Source organism: Drosophila arizonae, chromosome 3, assembly GCF_054131065.1.
Source record: "Drosophila arizonae isolate 15081-1271.41 chromosome 3, UAZ_ARI_1.0, whole genome shotgun sequence".
NCBI lineage: Eukaryota > Metazoa > Arthropoda > Insecta > Diptera > Drosophilidae > Drosophila > Drosophila arizonae.
The window spans coordinates 14,255,388-14,280,449 of NC_142923.1; the positions used below are offsets into that span (position 1 = coordinate 14,255,388).

The following is a 25,062-nucleotide window of genomic DNA, read 5'->3' on the forward strand; positions in this document are numbered from 1 at the left end:
TCATTTTCCTTTCCTATTTAGTTTGATAATGCCCACTATGTATGTGTGTAATTGGGCAGTTTGGCCAGCAGCAATAAAATAAGTCGTGGAGGCACTTGTGGCCTACAAATGCAGCGTTAACATTTCGCTGCTGCCGATCGCATTTCAAATTTCTAACGAATTTCTAAGCCTTTTCTCTGTAACAGACAAACAAAAAATGTAAGCATTTGGCGTGTGCAACAAACATTCAGCTGCAGGATGCAACATGTTCGAGCCGAACATGTTAGCCACAGAAGCGAACAACAGCGGTCTGTTAAAGTTAACAGAATACAGAATTTGAATCTTCAATATTTATAGGAATCGGCAATTAACATTAGGTTTATGTGTATTTATTCTTAATATAAATATAACAAATATAATATAATAAATATTTTTGGAAAATAATAATATTATTTTAAAAATATTAAATAAGGAGTAAAATAAAATATCATATTTTTTTAATATTTTTTAATATTTCATTTAATTGCATAGAATTCCTCTCTTATAGTTACAAATTTATTAACATATTTAATAATAACATTAATAATAATTGCTGTTCTTTCTTTTAAAGAATTTGCTTTTCACTTCTTATCACACATATTTAGTGATAAGAAACTTTGAACTCAACCGTCGCGACGGCTGTTAATGTGGTAAACGCTGTTGTTGTGCTGTTGTCGTTTCGTTAAGTTTCGTCAACAGTTGCGGCTGTCTCTGTTAGTGAGCCGAGAAGTCCGACTCCAACACTGTTAAGCAACCACCGTCAATTTAGTCTTTGACGAAGTTGAACGGTGAGCGGGTGTGCATAGCGGTTGAATAAGTTACGTATGAGCGAATGAAAACGCGCGTATTTTTGTGAATTTACCGTTGCGAATCAAGTGATGAAAATTGTTGAAACAATTGCTTGTAACAAACAGGCAGCACAACAATAACAACAACAGCAACAAATCAGTGTAAAGTGAACAAAGTGTGAAGAAGAAGAAGCGAATGTTTATGTGAGTGCGACAAGATGAGCGATCAACGGTTAAATTTGTAAACAAGAAGCGAAATTCAAACCCGTTAGCTGAGACCAATTCCAATTGGAGTAAAAGCAAACAAGTCAAACTAAAGGAGAATATTAAAAAAAACAAACAAACAAACAAATAAAATGGAGGACGAACTGCGTTGTCCCACCTGCAAGCAGCTGTACGCGAATCCTGTGCTGCTGCCCTGCTTCCACGCCCTCTGCTTGGGCTGTGCATTGGATATACAGACGCCCTATACACCGGGCGCTGCACTGACAGCCGCTGCTGCTGCTGCGGCCACTGGCGCTGCTGGCGTCGGCGTTGGCGCTGGCAGCGGCACCTCAGCTGTCGCCCATAATGGACAGCATTCGGCTGGCGGAGCAGCGGCAGCGGTGGGCGGGTCCTCAGCCGGTCCGGGTCCGGGCACGGGCACCCGGCACAGTTCACACAGCTCGGCGGCGAGCACCGCCAGCTCGGCTACGGGCAGCGAGAGCGTTACCTCCGACCAGGATCAGTCGGACAAGGTGAGCATCTTCAGCGAGGCCGACTCGGGCGTCGTCTGCTGCTCGAACACATCCCGTCCGGTGTCGTATGCCGGCACCGGGCAGCTGCAGGGCCTGCTCCAGGGCGGCGTGGTGGCGCCACCTGGTGCCGCCTACTGTCTCACCTGCCCGCTGTGCAGGAAGCTTGTGTTCTTCGACGAGGGCGGCGTGCGCAACCTGCCCACCTATCGCGCCATGGAGGCCATTGTCGATCGCTTCTGTGCCCGCGAGGCGCTGCGCTGCCAAATGTGCGAGTCCGACCCGAAGGTCGCCTCGCTGATCTGCGAGCAGTGCGAGATTCGCTACTGCGACGCCTGCCGGGAGCTCTGCCACCCGGCACGCGGCCCCCTGGCCAAGCACACGCTGGTGAAGCCGCGCGGCGCCGCCCAGCAGCGGGAGTCCGTGTGCGGCGAGCACGAGGAGACCCTCTCCCAATACTGTCTCAGCTGCAAGATGCCCGCCTGTGGCCAGTGCATCGGGGAGCAACGCCATCAGACGCACGAGGTGCAGTCCATCAATGTCACATGCAAGGCACAAAAGGTGAGTTCACTTTCTAATGAAAAATAACATTAAAAAATTAATATAATAAAATTAAAATAATAATAAATAAAAAGTGTAGCTAACTAAACTATAAAAACTAAAAGAATAAGATAATCATAAAAATAAATTTAAAAAAAAAATATATAAATAAGGAAATACAAATTAATTGTACATGTTACCAAATAAACAAAATAATAATTTTAAAAATTAAAAAAAAAATATATATATATAAAAATAAAGAAAACAGACCGAATATAATAAATGAGAAAAAATAAATCAAACAAATAAATAAAACGAAAAAAAAAAAAAATAGACATACAAATAAAAATAAAAGAATAATAATAATAGTAAACATAATATTTTAATAATATTATTATCAATTATTAACTAATAGTAGTTGAAGTGATTTCTTGTGATAGAAAATAAATCATTTCTCAAATATTATAATAAATATAGAATAGACATTCCTTTAAGCTGATTCCCATTAATTTCTTATCAATTACTAGGTTAGTAATATAATATATACATACATATGTATATACATATATCATATCACTGATTTTATATCAACAATTAACTGGCTGTGTATCTTTTTCCTTATCAATATTCTTTCACATGCTGAAAGTTAGAAAAATTCGCAAATATTATATAAAATATAGATAAAGAAATATGTTAAATATAATTACAGATATGCCATCGATAACTTTTAATTAATTATTATTTAACATATGCAATACAAACAATTCTAGCTGTAGTTAAAAGAAGACTTTAATCTTCTTGCTAATATTGTAAATATTTGTGTTCTTTTATACTGCGAATGAACGCAAAAATGTACTTTCTAACATATACAATTATTTTCATTTATACTCTGCTTTTCTTTCTTCATATTTCTCATTAAACTTCTATGGCAACCAATTACTCAGATATCTAGGAAATTCGTTTTATTTTGCACTTTTGTCATTTGAGCTTGAAATAATTTGTGACATTAGAGGATTTAGAAAAATAAATATGTGTCTGCTATGGATTGACAACAGACAGCTTATAGAAATTCGATTATATGGTTTATGCACAACAAATGTTATAATAAATAAAAGGAATAATAAATTTAATAAAAGAGATGTGAATTTTAATTATATTAAACCTTTTTTTGCGCTAGTTCAGCATTTATATAAACAAAGTTTACAATAAATTATAAATATATATGTAAACAATATTATTGTCAAGAATTATTTGTGAATAAATGTATAAAATAAATAAACTAAATAAAATAAAAGAAATGAAAACAAATAAACAAATAAAATATTTATTTTTGTTAAATATAATTTATATTTATTTATATTATTATATAAATATTATTATTATTTATATAAATATTTTTCTTACTTTCCAACCATCATAATAATAATTATTATTGAAAATATTAACAATAATAGAATTATTTTTAAAATGTCTTATATTTTTATGATGAATAATATATTCCTTCTTATATAAATTTGATTTATATACTGGAATATTTTATATCCAACTCAAACTTTTATTCAGAATTTCCACTTTAAATAAGCTAGAGTACCGTTGCTCACATTCGCTTTTCTATTATTTCCTTAGTTTATATATATGTATGTAGATTGTATATGTATGTTGAGTGTTGCCACTTCTTGTGTTCCATTTCATGTTGTTCCAATTCTTCACATTTTATTTATAGCCAACTTGCGCTGTGGCCAAGCAACTGTGAATTATTTAACCATTTTTGTAGCTGCTTCGCTTTCATTTCTATAGCTGACTTTTGCTATTCATAGAGCAGAGTTACCTGTTAGCTGTTACCTGTGCCTGCTCTGCTGCGCTCAGTTTCTCCCCCTGTTGACCTGTCGCGCTCTGCGCTGACGGTTTTGTACCGTTTCGCTCTCTTTTGTTTTGAGCTGCTTGCAATTTGTCACTTTTCGCACTTGGCTTGTCCTTTTCACTGTCGTCCTGTTTGTCTCCCTGTCTCTCTCGGGCTGTCCCTGTTGGCTGGTTCCTGTTTGGGAATAGAACGCGACACTCGAAGCCGGCGACATATTAAAATTGTTTGGCGTTGACATTTCAGTGATACGTCTGAGGCACCTGAGGAATTTCAGTAATTGTGCAGCTACCTGTAGTTGAGCCAGCAGCAAATGCAATCAAAATCAAATTCTTTAAAGATAAAACGGATTTTAAAGGCAGAGAGAGAGAGAGAGAGAGAGTGAGAGAGAGTAAGGAAGTAGACAGTGAGATTGGGAACCCTACTCAAAAAACTTATCGCTAAATTAGCGTGCCAAAGTTCTTAGATTGCGACACTTGCCAAAGTCCAGAACAAACAAGTCCTGCAACAGACAATTGGGGGCGTGGCAGTGCTGGGTGTCGGCGGGCAGAGCTTGGAGCTGGTTAGGAGGCGTGGTTTTGCGCTTGGCTGGCGCAACGTGGGCTGGGTGGGGGATGCGGTAGGCGAAAACAATTTTGCATGAAAAATGTGAACGGCGCTCAGGCGGACAAACGAAGAGCCATCAATTTTCGGTACCAGACAAAGGAATGCAAAAACAAGAAAGCAATGCAGACAAGATACAGACGAAGATTTAATACTCTAGCAGCCAATATTGATTGTATGCATAATAACAAATGGTTGTAGATATTGCAAATGTTAGAGATATATTTTTGGCGTAAGGTGTAAGCGTATAACATGTTTAACAAAAACAAAAAATATAAATAAATAAATAAAATAACATAAAATTATAAATACATAAATAAAATATCAGAAAAGAAATAATAATAGTAATAAACTAAACACATTCTGGGATTTTATTTAAAATTTTTATTTATTTATAGACTTTTGTGTCTTTAACAAAAAGTTCACATTCAATTTTTTTGCCTCAAATTTAGGGTATAGCAGAAAGCAGTAATAGTTTGCTGTAGTAATAGGAATAGGAGAATGTAGTTATTGTTGTTATTATTGTATTGCTTTTACTTTACCAAAACAGCAAACGAGTATAAGTTAGTAATTGCCAATATTTGCTAATTTATTATATTAGATATTAACAACAATTTTCATGGGTTATATAATCTATAAGGTCCAAATGAAAGAACATAAAAGATACAAATATTTATTTGTTATGGTTGCAGCTATCATAATTAATTTATAAATACAAATTGTAACAATTAATTTATAAATATATGAACACATAATCAATTAGTATTATTTGTATGTATCACAAATAATAATATTTCATATTTTTTACTCTTTGTATGCTTAAATGAAATTCGCTTATAAATGAGAAACTATTTATATAAGCTTGGATTTTTTCCTAAGAAATAAAATTATTCAAATAATTAATTATATACGATTTTCATATAATTAATGATATATTGACTTTAGCTAGAGTTATTGGCATATGTAATTATTAATTATTATGAAATTATAAACATATATTCCAAATAGTATCTATAAATATATATGTATATAATTATAATCGATAAATGAACACAACATTTTTTAATACAAATTCTCAGTGGAACTAGAATTTGTTCTATTTTGTATTTGTCAACAAATTCGTTCTATATTCACTTTCTCCAACGCAACCATTGCCTATTACTGTTACTATATATTATCTCTGCCTAGTTGTTATATCTATGTCATTCCATACCAGAAAACGTCAGCAAACTGATATGATAGCAGCCAGATAGTATACGAAATATTACTACCAATTCTATTTTAGTGCCATTCATCGAGTCGATTGGATATCGCTAACAGCTACAGATGATGAATAATCAAAGCATTTCCGGCTGTGTTTGCCGACTTAGTCATGTTGCATCCTGAGCAGCTGATGCCCGTCAGATTTCGATGTAGATTTTTACCTCGCGAAACAATGGCCATAATAACATAAAATCTGTGGCAGTGGCAGCTGAGTCAAAATCAATTTTAAGGCAAAAAGGCAGCTGCATTGGTTGGCCTTATTGTCAAGGTGTTGTGGCTGCTGCCCCAGCACCTACCCCCGATGGTGATGATGATGGCGGCTATGACACAGAGGTAATCGAGCAAGGCATGCCTCAATCAACTTTTAGGCCCGGCCCGCACATACAGTGCGCCTCTCTGCTGATAAGATAAGTGAATGCGGGGGCGCGGGCAGGCGCTGCTGAATCAGAGCCAGACCAAGACTCATTAGCTCAGTGCTGTCTCTGTTGCACACAGTATGCCCTATCTTTCTCTCTCTCTATTTCGCTTTCTCATTTTGCACATTATTTTATTTTTTATGCTCGTTGAAAGGAGTATATTGGTTTTTGAGGGATTGAAATTGTGAGTGAGGAGTTATTATTAGTAGAAAAATATTTTATAGGAGAACTGTGAAAAATCTAATAGTATATACACGCATAAATATAAAAAACTTAAATTTATGTATTCTATATTTTATTTTCAATATATATATATAAATAAATCTATATAAAGTTTCCACTAAAATTTCTCTCACAAATTTTAGTATATAAAAATTTGTTTAACAGAATAAAAAAATAACATAGTTTAACCAACAATAAATTCTTTAAAAAAATTGAAATATTACCAAATTCCAAACGAGTATCAGTGCATTCGACTACTCCCAATTGCAATATTTTTACATACTTTCCGTTTTTGTCGCCTTGCCATTTTTCACACCTTAGAACATGTTGTCGTCGGGTTAGACATGCTGATAGCTACCTGCCCCGGCCACAGGTAAGCGCAGCAAGAGCAGGTAACCTAAGCAAGCACGCGCAGCTCACATAGAGCATATCAAGCGTTATTTTCTTTGCACTCGCCCAGTCATCGCGTACTTTTCCACTTGTTCCGCAGTTCTCGCGAACAAATCATTAATTTTGAGTTTATTATGCGCTACGTACGTTCGCCTGTTATCCTTGCGATGGCCGGGCCACCTCCCAGCCAGTGTCGCCGGAGTGTTCCCATTTCGGGTCAGGGATTTATGACGCCATCAGACTGCAGTTTTTGTAGTTCTCAAAGCATTTCACGAAATATTTTGCTACATGTTTTGTATTATTAACCACCACCAGTAACAGGAGCAGGAGCAGAAGCAGGAGCAGGAGTAGCAGGAAAAACATGAGTAGCAGTGCAGCTAGGCCAGCTGTTCGTCCTCGCCCTGTTGCCGTGTGTCCCAGTACCCAACCCCCTTGTATAGATGGCTTTGCTTCTTCCATTTGCCCATTTGTTCCATTTAACGTGGTCGCATTCTTTTGTAAACTTCATCAACCCCCGAGTTTACATCGGCATTTTCCAACAATAACTATTTAGCTGTGATATATGATCGCCAGTTATTGTAGCTTTCTTTCGTTTTCATATCTTTTGATAACGAATTTTTATTTATGTTTTTTTTTTTTTTTTTTTTTTTTGTGAATTCTCTTTGACGAGCTTTTAAAGTCTGTGCTGACAAATGATATAACATATATAAATGATACACATATTTTTTATAAATATATATATACTTCTTTAAGGTATTCCTACTGTTACTGCAAAAGGTTATGTTAATGTTTCTGTTAATGATTTTAGACTACTTTTCTCAATACTATTCTAATACTAACTTTTTCGGATGATACTACTAATGCATATATGTAGTATCTGTAGTAAGATTCTACTACTAAAAACTACTGCTACTGCTGCTGTTGAGCAACATTGACTCATTTGAACAGAACTACTACTCTCTTTTCCTACTGTTAACATTTTTCTTAACCCACTGTTAATGCTTTTAATTTACTTAACAGCTTAGAAGCATTAACATAAACTAAAATTGTTATAGTTACAATAACGGTTTATGCCGTGCTCTCTTCCATTGTTAATTTGACTGCCACTGTTAAATTTGATAGCCACTGCTAACTCTACCCTTAACTTCAAATGTTATGGACAGCTTTACGGCAATAGTTGTAGCTGCTCGAGCTGTTGCTACTGTTAAGTATATGCTCTCATTGGAGTCGAACCGTGCGTTACAGTCTAATCAATTACCATTACCTTATCTGGACACATCTCCACGACTGTACGACGAATGCGTGCCAATTAAAATGTTTACGAGCATGCATCACTGTCGCCCTACACTGCGCAACACAACAATGTGCCGGTCATTGGGCAAACACGAGACCCTGGGGATTGCTGCTCAGAAATGCTCCAAAGGGTCAGCTGCTGTTGCTCTTGGGGATAGACAGAGAGAGAGAGAGACAGGGAGACTCACACACACATATGTACCTGTGTCGCCAAGTAGCCGCTGCATATGTCTGTCTATATTTTGGCTGGATAAACTGCCACTTAGCTGGTTTTGTAGCAGCTTTGCCGTCTGCACTTTGACATCAAATAAAAGTATTATATGAGGCGAGCTAAATGAAAGTTGTACGAATGCCTGTAAATTATGCACCTGGGAAAACGCCAGGCAAACAATGCAAACGAAAAAATGAAGCCTAGCCAAATTATAGCACGAGGTTTTCCAGGGTTTGAGGTCCTTAGTTTATTATTTGTGAGCAGGCAAATGTTAAAATTTTTTCGTGACAAAATAATTTCCACATAGCGAAAGTCGGCAAACAAATGGCAAAAAGCGAGCAATTTTATTTGAATTAAGCACACACAAACTCACACGCACACGCATCCAGTGTAACTCCTGCTCCTTGGGCACATTCTATAGAGCATATCCTTTTGTATACACTGCGGGGCTGGCGCTTGTTGTTTTGCTTCTGCTCTTTGTGTCGCCCTTATCAAAGGGATTTTCATTGTGACGCAATTTTTGTTTAATTTCATTTTATTGTGCAACTTTTAGGATTGTACCCTATGTGCGGGTGGCGAAGGGGGGGAGTTTATTACATTTTGAATTTATCAATTAAATAATATTTATATATGGTAAAAATATTATAAAATTCTTTTTGTAGAAATAATGGAAAATGTTTTTTTTTTTTGGTGTTAACAGAATGAAAATTAATTTAAAAAAAATATATATATATTCATAAAAATTTTATTTTTAAGATGTTAAAATATTATTGCAAAAAATAAAATATGAAATATATAAATTTTTTAGATTAATTTAAATTTTTATTAAATGTATAAGTTGATTAAGATATTGTTTAAATTAAATATAAAAATAAATTAAAATATTAGTATTATTTATTGATTTTTAAATATACAATTTTTAAAATAAAATGTTTGATGTAAAATTTGGTTTATGTGTGTGTATATTACTTGTTTTAAATATATTAAAATATTTGTTAATTGGAATTTGAAATATTGATTACTTATTGTAATATTTTAATTTATGTCAATTAGGATTTTTTCTTCTGAATTAAATATATTTCCTATTATGTATAACTTCATAACGTCGCTCCTCTAAGCACTTAAATTTTGAGTAGTCACTAAAAATAATACATATTACTCTAAAGTACAGAGTATTGGTTAGCTGAGTATTTCCGCTTTACAGAATTGCCTATGTAAACAGTGGAATACACAGAACTTCCCACTCCCTCGACTATGCACACAGTCATAACTCTGACTCTAATGCTATCTCTACGCTGTTTGCCAGCCATATAGCTCTCTCTCTCTCTCCCTTTGTCCAGCTATTTCCCTCACTCTTTCTCCCCATCCCCCTCGTACACTCATCCTAATGCTCTGCTGTCAGCAATTAAGTCGATATGCTTTTTGCCTTCTTCCATTTGCCATTTGCTTACATGCGTTATCCTCTCGTCTTTTCTACGTATGTGTCTATGTGTGTGTGTGTGGGTGTGTGTATTTATGTATGTATATGCGTGGGTGTGTACTGGTGTTTTTGTGGGTGTGTTTTGAGCCGCCTTTCATTTTGGGCATTGACTTTAGGCTTCTGCGGCCTTAATTCCCACTCCAAGTCAATTCCACTGTTCCAGCTTACACTCACGCACATCCCCTCTCGCGTTCCATTCGCCTGTTTCTAGGCAGTTAATTAGCACTGCGCAGAATTTGTTTATTAATTACGTAATTCATTTTTCTGTGTAATTATATTGGGACCTGCCGCCGCCATCGCCGCACATAAAAGTGAATACACTCCGTAATTGGGCTGTAATTAGCCAAGTGTTGGCCCAAAGCACAGGAAGTCTAGGCTGCAATACGGAAGTCCTAAAAGCCAGGTGCCGACTTATTAAGAATTAAATGCGCAAATACATTAGAATTAGGCGGAGTTGGCGGCGACCACAGAAATGAAATGGGAATTTCGATAAGAAAATGAGGAGAGATATGGCTAAGCCGAATGCTGGGAATACGTTTGGCGCTGTAATTAAGTGAATTTTAAATGTGGCTGGGAATGGTCTTAATTATGTTGCAATAATATTTATGTTATTGATTAAGCGTTTCCTATGAACTGGGTCTAAGCCGGTGCTTAATGAACACTTGAATGTATCATGTAGACGAGCAGATTAAAATTCATACAAGTTGTAGTGAAAATTATGAAAAAAGGCTAAATGACTTTAAACGGGTAATTTTAGGTACATTTAACCAAATATTTCTTTTTATATAAAGTTATATAGATATGTGGGTATTGCTTTCAGAATCTTCATTTTAGGCATCGATATAGGGATAGATAGATAATAATTGCTTACAATCTTTATACTTTCCATGCTTTAACAACTCAGATCCTAATATAACAGCTATTTCTTAAGACGTTATATAGACATTCATTTGAAGTCTCATCATGTGTATGAGTAATAAAATCTGGCACAACAAACTGCGTAAAATGCGTTCAAAAACAAGAAAATCGTTCATTAAATAATAAAAGAAGTCTTTGTTTTCCGATCTGCTATTCAACTTCATGATCATGATTACTATATACTATGTATAAAGCTGAACAAAAATAGCCAAGGTCATAATAAATGTGTACATATTATTGTATTATAATAAATTAAATGATATTATATTATATTGTATATTATATTATATATATAACATATATATTGTAATAGTTACAATTTTAACAAAATTTTATATACTAAATTTCCTACCACAATTTAATTTTATATTTAGTTGATTTTTCCTGCATTTTTCTGTTATTTTTCAATTTATTTTACATCTTTCATTTCCTTTTAATTCGTGTTTTTCCGACTGCTTATATTTCGTGCTATTTTCATTCATTTCGCTTTGTAATTTCCATGAACTTTTCCACGACACTTTCACGCTTGTTGGGAAAGCTTCTAATTATTTCCACCATAAATGTCAAATCAGCTGCGGGTGGGCGACGGCGTGTGGGCGTGGCAAATTGTTGTGACATTTTTCGCTGGCTTATCTGGGAATTAGTTTTTCTTCTCTTTTATTTAATTTTTTTTTTTTTTTTTTTTGTGCGCTAAGTGCAAAATTTTATTTAGGCAGTCAAGTGCGGGGAAAATGCTCGCTTTTCTCGCTTTTCTTTGCTTTATTCTCTGCTTTTTACTTTAGCTGCTGTAATTTATGCACGTTTTGCATGTTTCAAGGCAATTGTCAAGGCTTTTTGCACCCGAAAGTAAGGCAAAAATTATAAATGTTTTGTGCTATAATTACTTTTGTTGATGAAGCTAGGCGCCCGATGCCCCTCCTCCGATAGGCAGCGAAAATAGCGCCAAAATTTTGTAAAAGTTTGGTCCTTTTTGTTTGTCAACAGTTTCGGACTGTGTGGTGCAAGTTTTAATTGTAGGGGCCGCAGTCGTAAACCCGGGCTATCGCCCCTATTATTGATTTAATTTAATTAGTTTTTGTTACTCTCGCTGCCCGCTGCCCGCTATCCGCTGACCATGCCCACTGATTGCCCATCTATGTTTGCTGTCTGCGTTTTAGTTTATATATATTTTTTTTTATTTTATTTTGTTTTGATTTGATTTGTGTGTTGAAAATTTAACGACATTTATTTTCGTTTTCAGTTCGATGAGGGCCGCTTGACCCCGCCCAATGAACTCACAAAAAGTTATTAAAATTTTATGGCTACTTGTAGTTTGTGTGAAAATTTTCAAACTGTTTTTATTGTTTTTCTTTCTTGATTGCATTTTGTCTCTCGCTCTCTCTCACTCTCTGTCTCCCTCTCTCTCTGTCGCTCTCTCTCTCTCTCTCTCTCTCTGATTGCTAGGCGTGGCATGTGTTAAACGCATTTATTGTGTTTGCTTTGTATTCTTTAAGAGTCAGCATTTTACTTGAAAAAAAAGAACTTAAATATTTGCTGCAGCTCGACTTTTGAGTGCCCTAAAATTGTTATTGTAATTCACTTTGCTCCTAATGTAGATTTATTGCATATTGAATTCTGCTCTATTTACTCTTTTCTTTATGTGTGTTGGTGTGTTTATTGCTTTTGATTTGATGTGATTTGGAAATAGTTTTTACTCTTATTTAATTTACAAGCCTGGGCTTACTTAAAAGCCATTTGAGTACAAAAATGTAGTGCATAACTCTTATCTGCTATTGATATGGGTCAAGAAGGCACTTCCGCTGCTGACGTTTGCCTTTAAGAGGTCTTAAAATGTTCATAGTAAGATTTAATAATTGCAATTTAAATTCAGCAAATGTTGAAGTAAATTTTATTTGGGTAATTCAAATTGAATTTTCTTCATGCTCGAAATTGTATAGATATTAAAAATGGCTTACGTTTCATATCCAAGAATACTTTTTTATATGCAAATTATTCTTAATATTCATTTTGTTTATATAATAATAAATTGTTAGACTTTGTAGAGGTTAAAATTTGGTGTGATCGGGCTTCATGCCCGATGTAAGTTACAGAAAAGTTTGCCAAATTTTAGATAAAAATATATTCATATATTCATAAATATATTATTTATAAATATATTCATCTCTTCAACAATAATTCAAGCTACATATTCTACATACATATTCTCTAATAAAAAAAAAAAAAAAAATACATATATATGTATTTTTATTATATGCCTACGTAAATATTTATGTATATATGTATTTATTTTCCACGACTTGGTTTCTGTTCATATATTAATTCATTGCATTTAATTGCTTGGATATGTTGCAAATGGTTTTAATTTATTTATTATTTACTGAGCGACATTCGAATAATATTTTTGTATCGTATAATGTTTAGCTGAATTTTTTTGCAGTTAGTTTTTCCACTCAGTTAATTTTCGCTTTTGTATTTTGCCTGACAAATCACTGAATTAAATTTTAATTCTAAATGTTTATGCAAATACCTTTTCGTTTTGTTAATTTGTTTATTATAATGATTTTTTTCCAATGTGTGAACTACAATAAAATAGCGTCAATATTATTTATACGGAAATTTAGGCATAAAATGTCGCGTCAGATAAATGACAACTAAATGGAATTCATGGCACAGAGACCGCAATGCCAACACTTTGTGCTATTATTTATTTATTTGTCATTTAAATAATAAATGAATTAAAAAACACACGGAACGATTTTTACTAAACGCTTGCAATTTGCTGGTATTTATTTATTTTAATTTCGTTTTTTTATTTTCTTTGCATTTGAAAGCATTTAGTGCATTTGGCGCTCACATGGCATTTGCATAAATTAAATGCAGCTACATTTGTAGCAAGTTATGTTTGTGTTTTGTTTTGTCTTTTTTTTCGACTTTATTTATGGAGCTGTTCGAGCGAGCAATATGTTGCCACTTTGTTGTTGTTTATTGCCGCAATATAGAAAGTTATTATTATTTGCAAAATATTTGCACTATTAATGAGAGTGCCACGCGCAGCGACACACAAATGTTATTCATTGATTTTATGCACTGGTGGATGGTGAAGGTAAAAAACGTACGAAATAAAATCATGCAGTTTTTTTAATATTTAACTACATATATAAATATCAGCGTTCCACATTCCATGAAAATATTTTTATTTAGGAACAATTTCCTGAACCATTCCTATACAAATTTGCTTTTATGTGAAATTATTGTTAGTTTGAGATTGGAAGAGGCCGTAACAGTATTAATATATTAAGATAAAGCACAATTTAAATTTATTTTTAAAAATTACTAATAAACTGCAAATTGAATTGTATTAAGCTTCAGCCTTATAATTATTATTTTAAATTAAATTTGATTTTTTCTCTTTCAATCAATTTTATTTTAATTTATCGGAGTGATGCATTGTTTACTTTGCCAAATTGATATTATTTTTAAATTTTTAAATAGAATTGTTTATTTAATTGTGGTAATATATTAAAGGCAGTTTGTTTTTCTAGTAATGATGTGTAAGAAATATGATGTGTAAATATAAGGATGTGTGAGGTATTTATGCTAACTCAGAATACTGAATGAAAATAGTGCAAAGCGATTGAATTTTATCAGTAAATAAATTTATTTAATATATTATATAATATTACTATGTATATAATGAATTTAATTGTTATTAATTCATATAATTGTTATTCAATTGGCTTAAATTTATCTATTCATATTTATTTATAGTCATCTATAAAAATACTACTATTTTTATAAATTTAATTTCAAGTTTATCTATAAATTCTACTATATTTATCGATTTAATTTCAATCGATTTCAATTATTATTTCAATATTCATAATTACAAAAACGTGATATAAAAGCCTTTTCTATAAGCTATTCACCGCCTTCGGGCTTGTAATTACATTCGAATGGCGGTTCAGAAAAAGTGTGTAATAATTGCATTTAATGACAATTTAAGCTAGAATAGTTTTCTTCGATCGAAACGAAATCAATCAACAAATGGCAGCTCAACATACAAAAGCGAAAAGTCAAAGCCAAAGTAAAGCGCAAAAGGCGAAAGCAAATAGAGGGCACAACTGACAAGCTACAGACAGAGAGACAGACAGCAAACAGACAACAAAAACATGAATGCGAAAACAAGGGAAAGCCTTCGAGCTTATCAGCAAAGAGCCAAACGAGGCTGATAATAAATATGTTGTATTTGCGTGTATTGTTTGCCTTTGCCTAATTGCTACTTGTTAAACTTTGACTTGCGAAAAGTCGAGGGCATCGTGAATCAAAAAGTAAATGACCTTCGACTCGATTCATTTGTGCACACAATACAAATTAGAATAGATCAAAGGTGCTGAGAGACAGCATTCAATAATGCTGCGAGATTATCAAGACTGTATTGAGTATTTGATTTTAGTTCAACTAGCTTTGCTCACTTTTAAATAGAGTTTAGTTTCTCCTTCAGGCGGTGCTTCCTAATTACTTTGCTCATAATCGAGTTAATCCCTGCACAGCGCTTAGCCCTGAGCACTTGACCATTGTACAGCCCGTAGCACACATCGCTTGGCTGTCGCATCTCACAATGAAATTTAAAACGTCAACGAGCTCGTTGACAGTTTGCGCTGTGCAGGACATTAAATTGTACGTGCAACATATTTATAAAGAAAGAGAGGAAAAAGAGAGAGATATATATAATGGTAGCTGTAGCTGAGAGACACCTTACAACTGCAACAACATTGGCAGCTGCTGTGTTGTTGCCTCGTGCCACCGCGCTGCTGCCACATGTGCGACATGCTGGCTGTTGGCTTACTGGCTTGCCCTGGCTCATTGCGGCCGCAGTGTGGGGTGACTTTTTATGTGGTGGCTAATTAAAAAATGAACCAAAAAAGAGAAAAGTATAATTCAAGTAATGGTGTCGGGTGTGCGCGACTAGGAGATACCTTGTGTGGGAGAGAAATGAGTGCAAAAAATGAACTGTAATTGAAAACTAAATAAGTAAATATTGAATACTTTAATCAAATAGTCTGTTACATAAACTCTCAGAATTCCAATATACCCCATTGACCCTAAACACCTCAGCTTTACTCATATGGTATAGAACTTCTGCTTAAGAAAGAGTTTTTCTTATGTTAAATGAATATTTAGAAATATCGAAAATAAACCTAAAACCTAATGATTGATCATTTTAATCATAAAGTCCGTTACATAAACTCTCATAATTCCAATATACCCCATTCACCCTAATGGGTGCAGAGTATGTATAAAAAAAATAATGAAAATAAAAGCAGCGAATGGTTTTTATTGTCCGGCACGCACATGAAACTCATTCGGCGCGTCAAACGTTTAACCGTCATAAAAATCTGACACCCCCTCTGCCAACTGTCCCCCCACTCCACCACTACCGCAACTGCCATGACTAGCCCTTAAATGAAATGCTAAAAGTCATTAAACGCATTTAAAGAAGGCGCCGATAAATGCATTTCAAATTTGATTAAACATTTCCCACTGCAGCGAAAATTCCATTGAATTTTCATTAAAGTTCCAGTTCATTATTATTAAACATGTGCGGGTTTTCCATGCGTTCATTTAGTCCACCAAAATTTGCATATTCATGTAAATTAAAAACTTCCGATAAATGTTTTTCACGCCCATCATGCAAAAGGTAAATACGTTCATATATATATATATATATATATATATATATATATATATATATATATATATATATATATATATATATATGTATATATATTTTTATTCTTTGCAGCACTTTATTTGTGCGCATAATTAAGAACAATTTGATTTTGTGAAAATTATTTCGAAAATTATTTCCATTTATTTCGCATTGCAGCTGAATTTTGCAGCAATTTTATTGTTAAATCAGTTGTAAATTTGTTAATATTTTTTTGATTTTTATGCCTGACAGCCAGACTTTCTGTCTGACTGCGTCTATAATGCAGCAATGCCGAGAATCCTCTAATTGAATTTTAAATACGCAAATGCGATTGCCGCCAAATCAGTTTGAGCGAATTAAATTAATTAGTGCTTGAACAACGAGCTCGTTATTATTTAAAGCAAAAAATAGATATAATAGAGAAAATAAAAAGCATATTAAATAAAATAAAAATGAGAAAACATAAAATAAAAGAAAAGCAAAGAGAGAAGAGAAAAAATAATTATAATTAAATATACAAAGGTTGTTTATTAATATTTATGCCAATAAATATATAATTTATACTTAAAAAAATTTGGAAAAATATTAAACAAATTAGGAAGTAAATTTTAATTGACAATTCTCATTATTTGTCTAGTTTCATATTCAGCTAAATTAAATTGATACCCAATTAATGTTATATACCTCCGTATTTTCTATTATTGTCAATTAAGTATAAACTCTGTCACAATCGATTGTCAATCCGACTGCAACAATTCGAGCGTCTAATCAATTCGTCGAATTGTTATTTCTGTCTGAAATTATCTCGAAAGTAAATCAACTTGTTATTGCATGCTGAATCAGAGTTAATCAATTATTTAACGCATTGCTTTCAACGCCAGCAGCAGAGCTAAGCCCCAGCCAAAGTTGGTAGCATTAACCCAAACCCTATGCCCCCGCTAGGGTTATGCTATGGTCAACCCAATGTCCGGGCTCTGTCAACAAAACGCTGACAGCTGACATGCCGCAAAAGCAACGATCGTGCGACAACCAGAGCAACGCAGCTGACCATAGCCATAGCCGTAACCGTAGACGTCAGCGTGGCCGTAGCTGGTGCACTTTAAACGCTGACCACAGCAACTGCCAGGAGCAGCAGCAGCAGGAACAGGAACAGGATGTGGAGAGGTCGCCTGCTCGGCTCTGTTATGCACCTGTGCAGGCAAACGCTTTGAATAGTTCATGAAGTTGTCACTTAGTTGTAGTGCTTGTTGTTATTGTTGTAGCCATTGTTGTTGTTGTTGTTGTTGTTGCTGAGCGACAAATAACACTACAAGCAATTGTTGTTGTTGTCAGCCTTTAGACAGGCAATCGTGAGGGGCTCCACATTCCATGTCCTATTGCCTGTCACTGCGCATATTGACACGGAGATGTATAGAGCTCCAAGAGTTGCTCAAGTTCTCAGGCCCATGAAGAACGTCGAGACGTGCTATGAATAAATTTTAAAAGTAATATAACCATATAATCCGGTAACAGATATTCATATATATTTTGTTTTCTCAATATAAGTTAAGTGGAATTTTGAAAATCGTTTACATGTTAAATAGTTTGCTACGTGAACTCAGCTCAAAGTCGGATATTTTATGTATTGACAGAGTCGAACCCTTAATTCAACCGTTGCGAACTACAAGTGTCGCATGTCTGTTGACGCTTTATCAATTTTATAGTGTGATTTCTGTTGAAATGCCATAAAATCCATGTTGCTGATAAACATCTGTCAGTCAGACGGTCGTCAGCGAGTCAACCAGCCAGTCGAGTCACTCGTTCAACTCGTCAATCAGTACTAAGGATTGAAAGACAACAACATATCGTTCAGCTGTATTTTTGTTGTTGTTTTTCATTTCATTTTTTCCGATTCGATTTTATGTGCTACGTGCTGCATGTAATTGCGCTTTGATATGACTGCGCATTTGATAGTAGCTGAAGGGCTCTTGCAACAGATCTGATATTAGCTACTGAATGGCTGACAATTGGGGCTACGGATTAGGTGCTACACTTGACAAATGTTTGGATGAAGTTACAAGAGTTTGATTTACCTTTTAAGGCAGGAGAAGAGTATAGTTTTGAATTACTTTCTAGCAGAGCAAAGCCCGATATGGTTTACCAAATCTGTTCGATTGAAGCAACTCTATACATGAAATCTCGAAATCTAATATTGTTATCTGTTAAAGTATATATAAATATAGCAGGAAATTATTAAAGTATTATTCGTTCATATTGATTGTTGTTTATAAAACAAACAATGCTTGCTATCTTTAGTATATATTCCTATCGGATTTTGTTGATTTCTTGACGAGCACCTACTACATCTCTACTGTATACTGTATTGATAATTGTAGAACAGCGAGCTTAATATAGTAAAGTTCGTTTGGCTATTTCTATTGCTGCTTATCTAAAATAGCTGTTGTAAAAATATGAAACTAAGGAAAGCATATATAAAAGTTTTCATGTTCTATAGTCCCCTTTGCTTAAAATATATAAATATATAATATAAAATATAATAAAAAGTTTTGTAGTTAAACACTAATGAAAAATCCAAAAAGTTTATTTTGAAATTTATAAAATTGTTTGAAATTTTGTATTTAATAAATAGAACTATTTAATTACTAATTAAATAGTTTTGTATTTGTTTGCCAGTTTATTATATATTTATTTTGGTTTTGTGTTTGCGGTATTTTAGTAAAATTATGTTTATAATAAAAACGACAAGTCATAGGTAAAAATAAATAATAATAATTAATTGTAAATATATTATTTTATAAAACAATAAAATTTTACTCAGATTTATAAATATGCGTTGTTAATTTCATTTCATTTAAAATTTGACTATCTGTCAAAAAATTAAAATTTACTATCTTCGCCAGTCTGATATAAATGTATATTATTAAATTCATTATTAGAGATTATTATTTTATAATTTATTTTCCGCTTAATATATGCATATTCCAAATAAAACTTAAATTGAAATTTTAATTTATGTATGCTCTCTTTTTCGCTCTTTTCAGGTATGTAAAGCGTTCAGCACTTCCTTCTTCCTTTGATTGCCGTCACGTAAGTCCTTTTGGCCTGTGGCAATTTGCTTTATTTGTTTACGAAAATGAGAATCAAAGCGCTGTAAAATGTATCAAATTCAGATTTTCAGCACGTGTTAAAAAGAAAACCTCAAAAGAAAAAAAAATGGAAATGATATTACATTAATGTTTATTAATTAAATTCTGAGCGCAACGAAAGCAGCTTAAAAATTATGTTGCCTCAAAAAAAAAAAAAGTTTTTCTTGGCCACAAAATGGCGACCTCTTAGCTGAAATTGTTGCCCCTGGCCATGGGGGCTGTCAACAAGTGCCAAACCCCCACCCACTGCCTCCCCTCTCTCTCTCTCTCTCTCTCTCTTTCTTATTCTCCCTCTCTCTGTACGTCTGTCTGTCTGCCTGTCCCAGCTCCATGCTACCATCAAAAACTTCCCCAGACGCCGACTTGTGAAAATTTTTTAATCAATAAACGCCCGTCGGGCATTGTTGATAAATATTGTGACGTGCGCTAGAGAGATATGAATTTATATCATTTCATCTGTGTGTGTGTGTGTGTGTCCACCTCCTCTCCACTTCTATGGGAGTTTCTGTAGCGTCAATTTTTGGCCATGTCAGAGAGGCTTGCGCTTTATAAAGCCATTGATTCAGGTTGACTTTTGTCAGGCACTCTCGGTCGTGTCCTTTTGCAACACCTGTCGAGCCCTCGACCCTTGCAAGCCAAACAACATTTTTAATTTGTTGACTTTTTCGTTGGCTTCCGGTCAACATTTATTTATTATTCTTTTTTTTTTTTTTTTAATTTGTTTGCTCGGGCAACGAAATAATTTAGATTAATAGGCTAACCTTTGTGAGTTATGCTTGCTACGTGGCAGCTAATTAAGCCACAGCCACGTTTCGAACTGAAAAATGTTTGGGCCATAAACGGTTGCCGACCCGAATTGATTGCGAGCATAACCTTTTGTGTGAACTCCTTCGGAAATTGTTCAACACATTTTGACAGTTTTTCACTGTGTTTTCAGTCTTTTTTTTTTCGTTTTTCTTTTTTTTATCAGCTCGCTGGCAGCACTGCTCGCTTAACACGGGGTGAATATCCCGTTGCTTGTTGTTCTTTCTCGTTTCCTTTTCGCCTTGCGTCGTTTATTTTGTGTAATGTGGCAAAATGTAGTAACATTTTTTATTTATGCTGACCGTTTTTGGCTCAGCTAAAAAGAGAGCAGAAAAAAGGTCACTGGGTCGCTGACTTCTGGGCACATTTTCTTTATTAAATTATTTGACATTTTTTTGCTTGGCTTTTTTGCGTTTTGTTTTCGCTATCATCTGGCTACTTATTGCTTATCTTTGGGCCATAAACTGACCCACAGGCAGCTGAGCCAAACAAATAGGAAGAAAAATGAAAAGCTTCAAGTGTCTATAGCTCGTTGACAACAATTTATTTATATTGCTTAAGATATAAGTGAAGAAAATGTAGACAATTTTTTATGGCACTTTTTATGGATATGTATGTTAAAATTTATTCTATACATTTTATGCAATAAGAATTTTGAATAAAGAATTTAAGAATTTGATTTAAGTACTTCAAAAATGTTTCCTTTAAAACATTTTTTTTTTGTTTTTTTTTTTTTTTGTTTTTTTTGTTTTGATGTCTTTGCTAAATTTAAATTATCTTTCCGCTTAAGCAAATTCATTTCAAATAATTTTTAGATTGTTTAAATATTTCTATCGTTTTTTTTTTTTTTTTTTAACAAAATTGCTTTTAAATGTTTTTATTGTATATAATATTCCTTTAAAATTATTTGCAGATTGCTTAAATACTTTTATAATTGCTTTCACATATCTTTGCTATATATTTTATATAATATTTCTCTTTAATTTCATTTAACATTCAGCTTAGACGAATTCCTTTAAAATAAATTACACATCTGAGCATTCCATAAATTTAAATTGGCATTGCTCAAAAATGCATATTAAAATAGTTGCTGCTACCTGCATGAGTGCAACGGCAATTGCTGTAGTGAAGGCAGAGGCCGAGGCTGTTGCTCCGACTGTGGTTATGGCTCTGGCTCTGGCTAGGGCTCTGCTTCTGGCTCTGGTTCTGTCTGTTTTTCATATAAATTCTGATGGCCATTAGGGAGACAAGCCACAAAGCATGCCAAAAGTGCCTTTGCCAACTTATGAGCGCATTTTTGTGTGTTTCGTGTGTGGCAAAGAAATGAGAAAGAGCATGGGAGAGAAAGAGCTAGAGAGGGAGGGTGTATAATACTGTCTAGGACTAGGACATTAGGGGTGCCTGGGAAATAGGCAGCCCGACAATGAAATTAGGTCAAGTAAACAATAAAAATCATCAAGACAATGCCGAGAGTTGATGAGCTAGCCGAAGCAGGCTGTGAACACAAGATGGCTAGCAATAATATAGATAAGGACAGAGGCTGAGAAAAGAGATAGGACACTTGGTAGGGGTAGCAACCCCTAATGGCATAATCTCCACTAATTTAGCGCTCATTAATTTCTAGCTGCCAGTCTGATAACACAAGACGTAATTGAATTAAAAGTGCCCAAGACTACAAAAGGACAAAAAAAAAAAAAAAAAAGAACAGCATAAAAATGAAGAAAAAATCATAAACATCAACATTGATGCGCAGCGTGTGTTGACAATTCTTTTCTTTTACTTGACTATCTCGCTCTCTCCCTCTCTCTCGCTGTCTTTTGTTTGTGGCTGGTTTAATTAAAATTGCATAATCAAGACAAGGACCAGCAAGGACTAGTCGCAGGATATTTGTCTGCTCTAATCAGCATGTCATTTGTGTAATTTGTTGTTATGGTTTTCTCACTCTCTTTGGCTTTAGTGACTCTAGTCTAGTTTTATTGTAATTAGTTAGAGGCCGCAGGTCCTGCTCCTAATGTCTGCCACATCAGCAGCGCACTTTCAAGGACTTTATCTTGTCCGCTTGTCGAACGCGGCGTCAGCAGTTTTTAATTGAATTGAATTGCCACGTGGCGGTTGCCAACTAAAGCCCCAGCCTCCCAGGCGACACTAGCTACGAGATACTTAAATCATGATCATGTTAGTTATTCGCCTTCATTTGCATTTCCCCACTCGAAAGTTTTTCGGCCACAATTGTTCGACTCCAGTTTGTTTGGCTAAGCAAAAGTTGTGCGAATTGCAAGTCAGCAAAATCGTTTGGAAAATTGTTCCGGATGTGCGGATGTGGAAAGTGATTTAAATTGGGGAAGGAGTAAGAAATTTAAAAAGAAATTTTATTGTATGTGTAAAAGAAATATATAAAAATTATATTATTTAAATATGTGATTATAAAAATGTGAAAATAATAATTATATAAAAATAAAATAATAATTATATATAAACTAAATAAAATGTCCAAATATTATACAAAATATATGAACACAGAAAAATATATAAATAATATTTTTATATTTTAAAAACTTAAACAAAAATTATGAAAAGAAGAAATATAATGAAATTTATAAAAAATTATTATATTTAAATTTAAATATAATAAATTTATAAGAAAATTATAGAAAAAAAAAATAAATAGGCAATAATTAAATTGAAAAATAAATAAAACAAAATATATATAAAATATATGTTCAACATTAAAAAAAATTAAATTAAAAATATTATATAATGGAAAAGAACAAATATAAACAACTCATCATTTGGATATTACGATGTTCAGGAACAACTTTTTCCACTGACAACTTTAATTTATGGAATGTTTTCAAAATTAAATTTTATAAATTTTGTTACTCCCCAAATTTCTATTTATTCTTGAATATAATTACCTCGTTTTACCAATAAGTACTCCCCATTTCCCAATTCGCTCTGCAGCTTTTCGCTAGCTTATCTAATGCACAATTTATCTCTGCTTATCTTAAGCTCTTAGTTTCAGTTCTCATTTAGTTCACTTTGTGTTGACTGCACTCTCTCAAATGCGAATCGTTGCCAAAAGCTATTCCCAAAACTCTTTTGCAAGTTGTACACACAGAGATAAATACACACACACACACACACACATAGTAATATAAACAGAGCGAAAGTTCATTGACAATGTTTCCTTTTGGCAGATCTCTCCAAGGGCCAGGGCCAAGGCGCACAATGACAACATTTCCTGCTTGTTGATAGAAGCAACAAACCCCTTCAGCCCAAAATAGGGGAAGTACTAGAGAGAGAAGGAAAGGGAGTTGGGTGGCCTGCTGCTGCACTGCCATTGTTTTCAAAGTCACATTTAACATTTAACCTTTCATTTTCGAAACAATTGCGTCTGCTTATAAAAAATAGATGTGCGCCGCATGAAAACAAATGTCGGGCTCGTCAGCCAGGCAGTCAGTCAAGCTGTGGTCTGGCTCGGAGGCTGTTGAGCAGCAACCCCTAGACGAGGAGGCGCTCTTTCAAATTAAAATGTATAAAACAGAGACAGGATGAGTGGGCGAGTGAAAGAGAGAGAGAGAGAGAGTGTGTGGTGCGAATCATGCAAATGGAAGTGGGAATGGAAACGGAGGTGCGTCGCATGCCGTTCATATTCCCAAAAGCAATAACGATGACAGGACAATGCCAGGACTTGCGTGCATTCGTTAAGGGTTGCTTGTCTCTTCCGTTCACAATGTGTGTCTGTGTGTGTGTGTGTTATGCATGCCATAACACTTGGCTCTAACATTTCAATGCATGTGCAAATTTGATTTGAGCTAAAGGCAGGTCACACACACACACAGATAAACACACACACACACCAAACACACAGAGACACAGTGCGATAAAACGTATACGCCATGCGAACCGCAGCTGACATATTTTCTCACAGTGCAGCGCTAAGCTGAGTTGAGCCGCATTCGCATGCCTTTGGAGAGGCACCTGCACATGCACATGCCACCACTTGCATTTGCCCTTTTAAGATTTCAGCCGCCCCCTTCAACCGCTCCACTCACATGTTGTTTCAACACCCCAAGCTCAATCCCTATACAAACAGCCCTTGCAGCAGCTCTGCTGTGTTGTTTGCTGTTTTCATTTGCGCTGGCATAAAACTTTGCATACTTTATGGGCATCTCTTGCTCCCCCTCCCCTTCACTGCAGCACTCTGTTTCCCTCTGTGTGTGACAAGTGCAATAATATCATAAGCTCAACAACAACAACAGCAACAACACGTTTGCTATTTTTTTTTATGGCTGCCACAGAAGCTGCAGCCGTTGGCTGCTTGTGTCTCACTTGAGCGTCTGTGTTATGTGATTAAGGATTTAATTTTTTGCGGCTGAAGTAAAAGCAACTCTAAGTAACAGCAACAACAACAACAGCAACAACAATTGTTGTTGTGTGGTCGCACAGTCATTAGGCTGCACTGCATTCAAGTGCCAGCCGTTGTGTCCTGGCCAAGTGAATTGATTTAGCCAACAAGCCTCGAATTCTAGGCCAAAAAGTAATGTGGTTACGCATACGCCTAGTAGACAAGGCTCACATAAATGTATGCGTGCGTGTGTGAATGAGTGATGGCAACGCTCTGTGCTTCAAGCAGTGCACAGCATTTTAATTGAATTTACTAGTGTC

The 25,062-nt window shown here is 34.7% G+C and overlaps 1 protein-coding gene across 2 annotated transcripts in view; it reads left to right on the forward strand.

The window, feature by feature from the left end:
- Positions 1 to 759: 759 nt before the first annotated feature.
- Positions 760 to 25,062, forward strand: part of Trim9 (E3 ubiquitin-protein ligase Trim9) — a 117,255-nt gene continuing 92,952 nt past the window's right edge. For both annotated transcript variants that reach the window (XM_018004638.2, XM_018004639.2), the window contains exon 1: positions 760 to 2,101. In XM_018004638.2, the coding sequence (XP_017860127.1) occupies positions 1,163 to 2,101 (939 nt within the window). In that variant the 5' untranslated portion in view covers positions 760 to 1,162. The remainder of the gene's footprint in view (positions 2,102 to 25,062) is intronic.